At 35.1% G+C, this 14,480-nt stretch overlaps 2 protein-coding genes across 7 annotated transcripts in view; both read left to right on the forward strand.

Annotated features, from left to right (window-relative positions):
- The window catches only part of LOC128265083 (uncharacterized), a 29,769-nt gene extending 18,830 nt beyond the window's left edge, over nt 1-10,939 (forward strand). For 3 of the 5 annotated variants that reach the window (XM_053000894.1, XM_053000897.1, XM_053000893.1), the window contains exon 2: nt 10,286-10,939. In XM_053000894.1, the coding sequence (XP_052856854.1) occupies nt 10,386-10,826 (441 nt within the window). In that variant the 5' untranslated portion in view covers nt 10,286-10,385 and the 3' untranslated portion in view covers nt 10,827-10,939. Of the gene's footprint in view, nt 1-5,989; nt 6,057-10,285 lie in introns of all 5 variants that reach the window. The other 2 variants (XM_053000895.1, XM_053000892.1) reach the window with 2 other exon arrangements.
- Nucleotides 1-14,480, forward strand: part of LOC128265080 (integrin alpha-PS1) — a 53,911-nt gene that overhangs the window by 18,083 nt on the left and 21,348 nt on the right. The gene's annotated exons all lie outside the window — the stretch shown is intronic.

Here is a 14,480-nt window from a genome sequence, read left to right on the forward strand (position 1 = left end):
CTTGAATGGCTCGCTATGGGATCCCCTGTCCCCAAAAGTCCGTCCCCCATCCCTCTGGATGCACCTCTTGGAGCCCCCTATATCCCCCAAATCCCCGATTTTCCACCATTCGCCTTGACAGCTTGCACTTGAACTAAAATGCCTCAAACTTGCTGCTGCCGTTTAGTTTGTTTTTTCTTTTCCTTTTTTCTTGTTGACAACACACAAATGGAAAGTACAAATAGAAACCGAGCACCGCTTCTTCTTTTATTTTTTGTATTTTGCTAACGGATTTTTGCCTGCTTGGCTGCATTTCAGTGGCTTAGCCTTGAAAAACATATACACAGCTGCGGTCAAAATACTCGTAGTGGGACAATGTGAAGTGCTTTAAATTTTTATTTTAAATTAAATATAATGCGTACTTATCAATAACCATGAGTCTTAAAAACCTTTGATATTTGTTTTAGTTTTTTTAAGAAAATAAAACAAAATTAACTTTTCAATATACTATACAAATCAACATTTTTTTTTCTATATTTTATCCAATTTTTATTTATCATAAATTTGGTCTTTCATTTTTGCTGTGCATTGATTGCTAATTAAATATGCTAAGCAACTACTATTATTTTGACCGCAACTGTGCGAGTATCTTGCGAAAAGATTCGACATACATATTCGATTTGGAGCTGACTGTAAACGGAAATGCATCAAGCCATTTTCTCACCTTGTTTTCTTATATTTTTTTCTCCCCTTTGGATTCAGCTGGATTCATCGTTCTTGTCGTTTGGCCGGCTTTTTATCCGCTTCGTTTTTATCTGACTGACTTGTCACTCTGTGGTTATTGCTCCCAGATCCACAAGCCCCCCCACTTTTACCTCCTCCTCTCACCTGTCCATCAAGGCTTATCTTTTTCAGGTTGGGGCACTGGGGATTCAGAGTTATAGCTCCATTTACCTGCTGATAAATCCCAACACTTAGTTTCCTCTCACTACCATAAGTTAGACACAAGAAAAAATATAACAAAGATATGAGATCAGCAAAAACTTAAGAAATTACACTACAGATCTATTTTAAAGATCTTAAAATTTATTTATTACGTTTTGTATGTTTTTATAATCTCCTGAAAAGTACAACAAGGTTTTATTATCAAAATATAATAATCTATAATATTAATATTTTTTATTTGAGCTCTTTCGCTTACCCTTAAATTCTTTTATAGAAATCTCTATAAATGTTAATATTGAGTAATTCAGTAAGTTTAAACATCTACAGGTGGAAGACTTAATTGTCAATTTAACATTATATACATACATAAGTCAATGCCCCTATTAGGCTTACTAAAATAAATCTAAGGATTTTTGTTTATCAATAATTAGTGTAAATATAAACTCTAATCACAAAGTATGTTTATATTTTCTGCCAAAGAAAACTTTAAAGGTCTTCATGCCTTATAACTCAATAAATTAAATTAAATTAAATTTCTCTAGATCAGTAATAAATATCAAAATTTGTCTAAAAATTTATAAATTTGTATAACAAAGTCAGAAAGAATATGGAAAAATTATGATAATTTGTAGGACAGTATTTTTCTCGGTCAAGAATTTGATCCACTCTCAAGAGCCTCATTTTCTGTATCTCCGCTTTTATTTTTTCAATTCCAGTTTCAGTTTCTTTGGTTATTCTTGTATTTTGTTCTCGCCGTTGGGCGTTGCACCTTCTGCTGGCTTGTCTTGCTCCTTCTACTTCTTGTTTGCCTCTACAGATTTTATTTTTTATATAATATGTATTTTTAACGAGCGACTCGCATTCCTTTCATAATTTATCGACAAATTTATCAGGCGTTTTCAAGGTCGCCAAATGTGAAAAGAAGGAATTAGATGACGGGCGTGATAAAGTCGAAGAATAAAGCTGGTTTTTGCATTCTGTGTTCTGAATCACGCCCCTCTGTTGCCTTTCAAACGCCCCCTTTTTATTTTTTTTTTGCTGCCCAGCCAGCTGTGCCAAAATCAACTGACCAACTGACCGAAAATTGTTGCAGACTACTGTATAATTTCCCTTTTGTTTACGGCCAATCGAGGGGAAAATCCATCTGAAAGGGGGAAAATCCAGGGAGGGGGGAAAATGTGTGTATTCGACACAGACGGAAGCGTCAACATCCATTAGCCACAGGCCAATGAGCCAATTAGCCAACTGTTTCAACTGTTCAACTGCCACCCCCAAGATCGATGGAAAACATAAACCACTCGAAACCTTAGGCTCAAAATGCAACTCCAGCTATGCCTGCAAAATAAGCACTGCAAAAAATATAAACATATTAAATATATTTTAGTGCTCAATAAATAAAAGGAACAAATATATGCCTTCAGTTTATACATATACATTTGCCCAAGTGCAGTGCTGCACTTGCAAATGAAATAATTATTGAATACAAAAAATAACAGATTTAAAAGTTTGTAACAAGCACATAATATGTTATATAATGATTTAGGTTATTTATACAAATACAAGGTGTTGGATTCTATGATGTTTTGATAAAAAAGAAGAGTTAACTAAATAAATAAATAAACACTTTTAAGCGTTCTTTTGTATTTATAATAAAACTATTAAAGTAATTAAAATTATTATAAAATAAAAACCTTTAAAAAATTACAATAGTAGAAAAAACATTAAGAAAAGTTAATTTAAATGCATAAAGGCTGGAAAGACTAGGAATGAAAAATAGTTTTTTCCCCCTTTTTGTTTTTGAAAGAATACTAAATTATGAGTTTTTTTAGACGTTTAATTGGAAGATAGTTTTTTTTATCTATAGATTCCAGCTCAAATACGTTTTTAATGACAACTTTTTTCACCGTGTCCCCTGAGGTCCAGCTGTCATCACTTTCGCTGATGCCTGAAGGAAAATCTGGCCAATTACCCGAGGGGCAGAACAAGGGGGCCCGGGATAGTGATTGTGATTGTGACTTTTTCGAACCTTAGATGGTCAGCTTTAATTAGCAGCCGGCGACAATCGAATCGCTGCGAATCGCAACGAATCGAATCGGATCGCAATGGATCGATCGCTTGCGCAGTAATTTCATCAATGACATTTAAGGCTTCATTAAAAGTCCTGCAAACGGGCGTGACCTTATTTGGGGCGGATTGACAGAGACGGGGCGATCCAGAAAGCGAAGGGAGACACATATAAATAGTATTGTATAAAAGGAGGATCTCTAAGGCCGCCGCATAAATTTCATTTGATTGGACTCCACTAACGAGCTCAGCGATGGTCGCGTGATTTCGCCATATACTAATTCAATATTTTCCCATGCAAAATTGAAGAAAAAAAAACGAGAATATATACAGCTATTTGCTCCAGTTTTGTTATCTTATCAGATGCTTATGCTTACCTCTATTATGACGGGGATTATAGGACGACAAAAGTGAGTCAGCTAGCTGCGTGCGTGAGTAATTTTCCACAAAATTCCATCACCCGTAAATAGAACATTCCATTCATGAAAAGCTAATATTGTGAATGGAAAATGATTTTCTCATTATGTACGACTGAATCACCACCATAAAGCGAATAAAAAATCATCATCTTTAATATTGTGGTCATCAGCATTATATTTTATCGTCTCAAAGGGATCTTCTCCTATCTCTGACATTTATGTTATTTTTACCTTTTCAACATTTTATTTTTGCCTTATCTTATTTTATTTATAAATTGCTTTTCTTGATTTGCCAGAACTGACTACTTCCCCTTATAGTTCGATGTTGGCTTAATTTCAAACCCTTAATTATATTTAATCATAATTATGAATAGAGTTATTTTAGTGGTAAATTTATTAAACTTCACTTGGGGGTTGGCATTAATGAATCACATAAGGTTTTTCAAAGGGTTAATTTTTATCAAAAACTTATTTATGCATAAAATTATTTTTATTATGTTTGAGAATAAAATGGTAAATGGTAAAATGGTACTGCCTTTTAAAATTTCAATAACTTATGTAACACCCCCTTTAGAAACATGATAAATTATAAATATTTCGGGAATCGTGTCACGTCTTTTTGTGCCATCTCAAAGGAGCAAATTTAGCTAAGCATCTTCTGGCTCGGCTCCTTCCAAGCCCCCTTCGAAAACCCCTTTGCCGCCGCCTTTGGCAGCACCATTAAAAATGCAAGTTGGCCAGTTGGCTCCGCTGGGCTGTGTTGTTGGCCAAGGAGCTCGGCTCGGCCACGTTTCGTTAGCCCGTTTCGCTTTTACTTAACATTTGAAGCCTTTGCGCCGCTAATTGGCTGAAAATACCAAAATGGCAATGCATGACGATTCCTCTGGCAGCAGGAGCAACGGGGATTACGTGGTAGGATGGTGGAAATGGCGGGGGAAAGGCATGTATGTCCATAGTAATCGCTGTTTGGGATGGTCGTTGGTCCAGTCGATAGTTGGATCCTCCCCGACGATATCCTAGTCCAAATTTGTGTTATAAACATCACAAATGTTGGATTAATCAATCAGAAATTTATGGAATTTTACATACAATATTTCTTTAAGACTTTAAATAATAAATAAAATAAATTTAAATAAAATAACCTCCAGCTAAGCTTTATAAGAATATAGAAAAAAGTGCCCATAAAACCCCCTTTTATTTTTAAAGGGAAAAGAAAAAATAATCCCTTATTATTTTAAAATACAAAATTTCATAACCATTTTTCTTAAACACCTTTTATAATAAATAAATAAAAACACTTTATTATAAAATTTACGTGACTTAATTTACTTATTATAAGGGTTACTTTATGAGAGTTGTTCAAAATCATGCTTGGGAAAAAAAAATTTTGCAATTAGGAATATTTGGCAAGCACCCAATTATCATGAATGATGTGGGCCATGTCCCCAGGGATTTCCACAGATTGGCCGTAATGTTTAAAGGGTTTTTATCCGCTCCTAATAGACAGTTCCCGCGCCCAATCGCATTTCTTGTGGGCGTATGGCTATATATGTACTATAAATAAATAATATTTATTCGCTGTTATCGATTGCGTGGGCAGCAGCACCAGAAGCGTGGGTGCAAAGCTCAAAAAGCCGGCAGCAGTATTCTTCCCTCAAATGCAAAGGAAAACCCGAAACTGGCAAATCGCGAGGCGTGCATCTGCTGCATGCAACTTCGATCTGCGATCCGACGATCAGTGTTGCCACAAAATTGGTCTCTACAAATTAAATTTACTGTCAGTTTTAGCTTTTACAAACTCAATTTTGCTGCCGTTATCTTATCCAGGCTAAGATATTGACAGACCTTCGAGCCCTTCAAATGGTATTATCTTAAGATATTGTCACATTCCATGCTATCAGTAAGAGCTTAAAAAATATGAGTTTAATTACAGGTAGATACGATTTCAAAGAGAATTTTTTGTAACTTTTTCTCATTAGAAACCATTTTTCGCAATTGGTATTAAAAAAATATTAACGTAAATAAAAATTAAAATTAAATATTACTATAAACGTATAGAAAAATTTTCAAACATCATTTTTTTATATATAGCCGTTTAAAGAAGACGTTTTATTATTTCAAATAATAATATAATATATTTTACATGTAAAAAAATATTTTTTTTTTAATATTTTTTATCTAAGAACTTTAATAGATTTTATATTACACTTAAATAAGTTTTGTAATTAAGCTACAAAAAAGTTATAAACTCATCACTTTCAGAAGCTTGGCTTTCTTTCTTCTGTGGCTGCAGCTTGTCGTTGTCAATAAAAAAGCGACGGCAAACAATTTAAATTTGAATTTAAATTAGCTTCTGCTGCGTCTGCCAGCAACACGAAAAGAAAGATCGAAACATGGGCTAAGGGGGGGCGTTAAAAAATGGGGCTAAAAGCGGTACGAAAGGGAGCATTTGCAAATATGTGATTTGAGCAGCATTTGCAGCTGTGTTTGTTTTTGAGTTGCATACTACCTAACATACAAAAAAAAAACAAAAGCTTTGCTATTCCAATTATTAATTGAACATTTTTCACCTCTTCTTTCAGGTATGTACTGCTTAACCCATTAATGCAGCTGTGATTAATTAAGGAACAACCGTTGAGATACCTCATTGTGAGTTCAATAACAATGCAATGAATGAGAAACAAAAAAAAGAGTACCGGACTCCACTGACAGTTTGCATTTAAATGTCAATCAGCGCCACACAAATACGCACAATGGAAAGTACTGACAGGGACATGGACATGTCGTTTACCATAGACTCTATTCGAATAATCGAATAAAGATATACACATATATAAATGAGGAGTGCGGGTGGTGCTGCTCTTAGTGGTAATCGCCACGGTGGTGGTTTCATAAAGTCAACCGCCTAATGCGATTTTGACAAATAAATTCATCAACACATCCGCTGACAACTGGCAGATGAGGCAGCCACACAACAGCCACTACTGCGAATGCAACAGAAATTGCAGTTGCAGCAGCAACATCGTGCACCATTGCACTGGAAGAAAAGTGTGTGTGAAAAATGTGTTTTATTTTTGTTTTTTATTTCAAAAGCCCACAAAAAACACTAGTTCATAGCTGTAAAAAACAGCCACTCTTATGGCTATACGTCTAATTTTGACCAAATTACAACAAAAGGATTCTTTAGGATTTTGTTGCTTGACAAGTCTCCAAAAACCCAAAATAAGCACCTAAAAAATTTGTTTTGTATCAAAACCTTGGGAAGAAATGGTCAATGGATGGAATGTCATACAACGGTGAATTCGTCATTAAATTGCCAATCAAATGACATTCTCAGTTAAAAAGTTTTCAGATTTTCAAATTATCGCAAAAAAAAAGCACCTAAAATATCGGTTTTTGTATCAAAACCTTGGAAAAAAATGGTCACCAAATGGAATGTCATGCATTGGCGAATTCGTCATTAAAATGCCAATCAAATGGCATTCCCAGTTAAAAATTTTTCAGATTTTCAAATTATCGCAAAAAATGATGATGTACCCCCTTATCAAAAATGCAAATATTGGTCATAATAGTAATTTTTCACAAATTTATTTTGAAAAATCGGTTTTTCTTATTAAAACCAAATTAATTGCTCAAACCCGATTATGGATGGGTAGTATAGATTGCCAGCTGTCCAACACAGTCACTCTTATGGCTCTACCTCTCATTTTGGCCAAGTTACAACAAAAGGACGCTTTAGGATTTTTTATTTGTCAAATATCCAAAAACCCAAAAAAAAGCACCTAAAATATCGGTTTTGGTATCAAAACCTTAGGAAAAATTGGTCACCAGGTGCAATGTCATACATCGGCGAATTCGTCATTAAATTGCCAATCAAATGGCATTCTCAGTTAAAAATTTTTCAGATTTTCAAATTATCGCAAAAAATGATGATGTACCCCCTTATCAAAAATGCAAAAATTGGTCACAAAGTCAATTTTGCAAAAAATCGATTTTGAAAAATCGGATTTTGCATTTTAACAATATTGATTTTTCTAAACCGATTGTGGGATGGGTAGCGTACTTTGCCATCTCTGCAAAACAGTCACTTTTATGATTATGAGTCCAATTTTGGCCAAGTTACAAAAAAAAGGACTATTTAGGAATTTTGCTCAGTGTTTAACTTCTGCAAAATGTTAACAACGGCAGCAACAGCCAAACGCATTTGAAATTCAAATTTGAGCACATTTAACGAGTATTCGCTTGGACAGGACAGCAGTTGTAGTTGTAGCTTTTGGTGTGAGTTTTGTTTGAGTGGTTTTAGTGGGTTGGTGGCTAAGGGGGTAGATGGTGGCAGTTGAGGGGGGAAGGGGGTGGTGCAGTGGGCTAGCAGCCACTGCGCTTTGTTCGCCATTTATTGTTGTTGGCCTGCCATGTCGACGCTCATCAGGCTGACAGCTCTGGCAGAGCGATAAATTTGCCCAGCACCCAGCGCTTCACCACTGCGCCACTGAGCCACCACCGCTACTGCACCACCAAGCCGTACTGCACCACCGTGCCAAAGCAAAAGCACTCAAATTCCCTGGAAGTTTGGTGGCTTAAGAATTCACAAAGTTAATTGAGCATGCAAAGAGATCACATTCCACGCCTGCAAATCCCTTTTTTAACACGGGAAGAAAACAACTCAACCACCTACTAATTTATAGATTTCTACAATATATATTTGTTTTTCATAAATAAAAAGGTTTTTGTAGTATCACCATCGAATATTCTAAATAATAAATATATAAATAAAATATTAAAATAATTTATTATAAAAAATACAATCACTATGTATATTGTTTGTGTAATTGTTCTCTGCTAAACAATTATTTTAAAAAAATGTAACCCAGAATGATAAACATTTTTGCACACTTTGTTAGAAAATCGATTTTTAACGAACAAAATTTAATGTAATATATTTTTAATATTTTAAACTAAACGTACTTTGAATTCTTTCCTATATGGGTTAGATTTTGTTCAGTGTTAAGCTTTATAGCAGTTGGAGTTTTTAATGTCGTTGTGGGTTCTTTTTGCGCCCCCGACTCGCAGAGTCAACACAAATATACAAATGTACGAGGAAACGTGCAAAACTAACGGACATCTGAATATCGGAGGGCGCGAATAAAGCATTTGTTTGCCTGCATTCGAGTGTTCCAGTATTTCAGTATCTGTGGGGGCGATTCTCAGATGAAGCTTGAAGGCGATCACAGTCAGCCATAAAAGTCAGCGGACCTAATGAACTTGCAAATGTTTATGGGGCGATCGGAATTTCCATTGATTTTCAGAGCTGTCAGTTTATAGGAATTTGCTTTGATTCCAGATTCAAAGCTTATCGCAGTTCAAAGCAATTCTTGGCCCACACTAAGCAATTTTATGGCTAAGTTGAGATAAGCTATGAATGACAATTTTTGTATTAAGCTGTGCCAGTTTTCAAATGTAGCTAGCTTAATTATCAACAAAAAGTTCTTTGATTTTGCTATTGAGATTGGTTTAATTTGAATTTTCAAAAATAATTTAATCTCAAAGTTTAAAGAAAATCGTTAAATTATTTATAAATAATAAGAGCTAGATTTTTAAATACATTTCCTGTAGACCTTTTATTTTGTAATACACATCCCAATGTCAAATAACAAAAGCGCCAAAAAATTTCTGAATCAGATCTCTTGTTTGGTAGTTTCCCAAATGGAGGGCAACTAAAAACCAAAGCAAACACAAATCGAATCGACTTCAAAATTGATTGCGTCCTCCGGATGCGATGAATTTCGAATGATCGCAGCAACAACTAACGAAGGGCCCTCGAAAAATAAACATCTGCAAAGGCATAGCAATAGACACACTTGAGCATTCCATATTCCATCCATAAAATGAGGCGATACGGATTAGAGTTCAATCGCGTGGGACATAACAATTATGATTACTCGGCACCCAATGGAATTATTCGTTTTTGCCTTTCACCCACTGATAGTGGCTATCAGAAAAACACAAAAAAAGTTCAACCGCATGGCCCCCAAATGACTGACCCACTTACAATACAAAAAGGGGGACCAGGAAGTATCTGGGATGCTTTTCTATATTCTATATCTATTCGGCAGATGTTGCCCTAGCCCTCTACTCCAATTTTGGTAGCTCGTAAAGTGTAGGCTAGATAACATGTGCACACAAAACTTATTGGAATAATATTTATTTAATTAGTTAATTTACGGATACGATCAATGTAATTCAATGCTTAGGTAAAAAGACTTAACTTGTTATTTGCATATTAATAAACAAAATTCATTTATTATTGGTACTGGAACATACCAAATAAGTGTATAAATATAATTATCTAATTTTAAAATGGTTTTTGTTTTTTAAAAGGCATAAAAAAGGTATAAGAAAACATTCATGTTATATCGGGTTTTGGTGTTGTGGCATATTATCAAGAAAAAGATCTGCATAGCACATAGGTATCTGGGGTTTTTATTTTTTGAAGTTGAGGTCTTTGTTTGAACAGCTGACAAATCTCACATGAAATCTTTTCTTTTCTATCTTTTAGTTAGTGTTTTGGGTTTTTAGCACTTCCGATAAGAGAAATCAAAATATTCCGTGCAAACAGTATTTAATATCCAGTTCATATGTAAATAAGAAGTTTTCGTACTATTTGATCAACATTTTTTTTTTTTAAAAGCTGATAAATTTGCTTAGTAAAAAAAACCCAAATTGAATACTTAAAGAGGTATCTAGAAAATCAAAACCTTTTTTAAATAATATTTCTGAGAAATATTATTTTGTGTGAAATAAGACATATTATTTAAAAAATATATATAAATATATATACTTATATAAAAAAGTTCCTTTCATACCCGAACATTTTTTAGGTAGACAAAAGGAGAATTATTTTGGAGAAATTACCTAAGCTTACCTGGAAAACAAAATCACCCACAAAATTTAGTTTCCATAATCAGAGGCACAGAAAGCATGTCGGAAGAAAGTTCTCAGAGCGAAAGTGGAAGTGGGAGTGGAAGTGAGAGTGAGGAGGGGCCGGAAACGGATGTGGAGCTGGCCAGGAACAGAACCTCCTCTACGGACGATCTGAAGAGCAACGATTGGCTGAGCCTGCACCACTTTGCACCCGGCGCCGAAGAACCACTGCTCAGCGTCTTCTCGCGCTTTTGCTCAGTGTATTCGTATCGCCAGCGGAAGAAGGGTCTGGAGCTGCAATTCACCTCCGCGGAGCACCTGCAATCCGGTATCCTGATGGCCAAGCGCTTGGTGGTCGGTAGGATGCAGCTACGCTGGCATGTAGGTCGCCTCAACCAGGATCCCGGATCTGCTCCTTCTCAAAATACCCGGAGCCAAGCCGGCGAACTTGGTGTCTTCGGAAAATTGCGAAGGGCATTTGTCAACTACTTTAAGTAGTAACAGTTCTGTTTGAAAAACTTTCCATACTTGTGTTACTTGTTAGTTATTTTAATTTAAATTTAAATGCCACGCAAAGACAATAAATATGAACATTCCAAGCTTGTGATTTTTTAATATAGCAGTCAGTAAAAAAGTAGGAAATTAATTATTTGAACAATAAAGGTTCAGTGCAGTACAGTTCTTTCGGTTCATAGATTATGAAATTCTGAGAAATAATAAAAATAAATTAAATTTGAATGCCAAAACGTATGAATTTTTTATAGTTCTTCATTTATGTTATAACCAATCTTAGGAATTTTAGTAAAACCTGCTTATTTTGCTTATGCCAATAATTCCTAAAAAAAACTTTTTTATCAACAAAAGCTGAGTACATTAGAAATCATATTTTTGAGCACATGTTTTCAAACAATCCCATCTTGATTAATAAAAGCTGAGTACATTTACATATATACTTGTTCCCATATTTTAAAGCAATTCACATAAAATATTCTCTAAAACTTGTTCATTAAATTGCATATACATTAAGTAACTGATTTGTGAGCATGCAATTTATTTATCTGTTCACACATTTTCAAATCCCTTGAGTAATTAAGTCCTAAGACTTTTATACGGGTTTTCGGGCAATCAAAAATTTATGCAAAAGTGGTCCCTTTGGTGGAATCAAAACAAATCCCTTTCAATTGCCAGCCAAGGCCCGAAATTAAAATATGACTTCCACCCACATAATCCATTAAATTTTGCGACTAAAAATTAACATAACTTATGCACCATTCAATATAGAAATTTGAGACCCAGACAACATGTTGCTGATCACATTAAAGTCTCGCCAACCCAGCCACCCCATCCCAAATCCACCCCCCGCAAAGGCCCACATAAGGCCAAAATTAAGTGGAAATTTTTCAAACAAAAAAAAAAACGAAAAATTTGAAACAACAAAAAAAAAAACCAGCCATAAATAAAATGCTTATATTGCGGAGTCTTCAATTAAAACTCATTAACATAATGGCCTAAAACAGCACTCGACTAACTGCTGCTGAATGTGACAAAAATAAAGCAATAACATTGGGGATGGGGGAGGGGGTTTGTCTGGAGGGAGGTGGCCTGCCTTCAAAGTGAATTTACTTGTCAGTGTCGACGCATGTAATTTATGCAAATTTTATGCGCACACCACCAAAAAGCGAAGCACCAAAAAAAAAATAAAAATTTACTACAGCCAGCGAAAAACTGACAAAGACGGCGAAAAACAAGAAAATAAAAACATTAAACGCAACGCACGCAGAATTGTTGTGTTTCTTTGTTTTGTTGCTGTTTTTTTTTTAGGAGGGGCGGAGGGGTGTGTCGTTTTCATTTTAGTTTATGGCGACATAATTAAAATTTATACGACTTACAGCCCGCATTTACAGGGAACGACCCCTTTTTGTAGGCCATTACAGTGATAACACCGCGATAGTACGTCCTATGTCATCGATCATGCTTTATTTTATCAAAGTAGGTAACACCACATAATCGAAAATGAAGTTATCATTGGCTAAATATGATTTTCACCGTTTTAATGTTAAATATTTTATATTTTTATACTTTCAAGTCTTGCTTTCGGGCATTTCGAATTGCTTTTTTTAAATATTTTAGTTTATTTGTATTTGCTGTAGAAAGTACGTTTTTAACTTCAAGGTTCAACATTATATATATTTGTTTGATATATTATTATATAAAATATATGAGCTTTCTAAACATTAATTCATTGAACTCAAAAGTATAACCTTCAGAAAGATTTTATAATAAATTATCAATATATTATCCCAATTTTGGTCTATCTGATTGTTTGGCTTGGCTAGAGCCCACTGTACCTAAATGTGAAGCGACAAAAATTATGTCAAATTATTAGCAAACATTTGAAATTTTGGGCCTTCTCCTAGTTACCCCCTCTCTTTCACTCCTACCCCATCTTTTTGGGGCACGATGCCTCTCTGCTTCTCTTTCCCACCCGCCACTTTTCGCCGTGTGTGGCCGTTCATGTCAGCCGGCGGCATCTCCCTCTCACTCACATCCTCTGCCCCCTTCCTCCCGCACAATTCTTTCAAATTCAAATCTAAAGCCAGACAAAAACAACACTAAATTATGAAGGAGAAAACTCCCATTCTGCATGACAAATGCACGGAAAACAACACAACAAGCATGTGAAATAAAAATTGGTAATGCTTACAAAAGTGTATCGGTTCAATCTGATTTATCCTAGTTTTGTTGTCATAGAAAGTGGTATGATTTAAATGTCATAAGACAAGAAAGCACACTTTTCTTTCAGTGTTCTTTGGCCTCTCTTCCTGTTCATCTGTTGCTGTTTGTAATTTACCTGCCTGCGAGTTGTTTTGTTTACCTATGCCGGCATTTCCCTCTTCACCGGCTTTTGCTCACCTTTCCTCCATCCCCTTCCCTCCTCGTCCTTCCAATTCCTTTTTCCATTCTCATTCTCTCATATTTTGCCTCCTCCTTTTTCTACACTGGAAAATAACTTCTCCCAAACCATAGTCAATATCATTTGGGTAAATATTGTTATATCAAAATAAATTATGCAAAGATTTCACAAAGTAAAAAAAAATTCATGTCCCAACACACCTTAAATAATTTCTTATATATTTACAACTCAAAAACTATTTTCTTTCCGTGTAGACCCTTCTTCAGTTGCCTTCCACTTAGCGACCGCTATTAAACGTCATTGTCTCCAAGCCTGCTTCGCCTCTTCTCAGCTTCTTGTGGATATATGGATATATGGATACTTATGCATGGAAGTACATATATGTATGTACGTGTATTTGCTTATGGTGCGGCTTCGTCTTTGTCATGAAAGGATAATAAAAAACGAAATTATGTTTAAATATGGCCAGTCCCCTCTGCATCTCCATATCTCCTGCCTCACACTCTTTTTTGGGGCATAGGCGTGTTAACGGTTTTATTGTCGCCATGTCAGTTCCCATAAATGAGCCAGAAAACATCCGTATTGAAAAAACGTACATGCCGATATATACCCAACCTTAACCTGTATCCGGATAAAAAATACAAGATCTGTAAAATTGGTTTTAAAAAGGGTTTTTCTTTTTTTTTAACTTTAAAAATAATTAACCAAAAATACAAGCCCGTAATGTTTTTTTTGAAAAAAGAAACTAGGTATTATCTTGCTAATAAATGGAAATGGAAAATCTAACAGATTTAAATTCTTTGGTAGGAATTTATTTGAAAAACTTAGTTAACTAGAGACCTAAGTCCCCTGAGAAGATCGCAGCCAACAGGTTAGCATCGATTAATTGACTTCGATTAATAGAAGCACACTTTAATCTCCTAATCTCTCTTCCGTATTCAATGCTTAAAGCACATATCGCAAAGAGCTAGAAATTAATTGGATTGCTTCCATTAACCGGCAAGCGATATTTATCGTTCAGTTTATCGAATTAATCAAGCATCCTCCTCCTTCCTTTTTTTTTCCCCTTCTCAAAAACTCTTGTTCTTTGTAAGGCCTCCGGGAACAACAATTTGTTTACCAACAATTTATGAGCGGAGCAACCAAAAGTCAAATATAGGGAGGCGAAGAAGTACAGTCTTTCTTCAATAAGTTGAAATCTCTGGAATTTGAGGGAATATCAATTTAATTAGTCCTTT

This window comes from Drosophila gunungcola, unplaced genomic scaffold (assembly GCF_025200985.1).
Source record: "Drosophila gunungcola strain Sukarami unplaced genomic scaffold, Dgunungcola_SK_2 000091F, whole genome shotgun sequence".
Taxonomy (NCBI): domain Eukaryota; kingdom Metazoa; phylum Arthropoda; class Insecta; order Diptera; family Drosophilidae; genus Drosophila; species Drosophila gunungcola.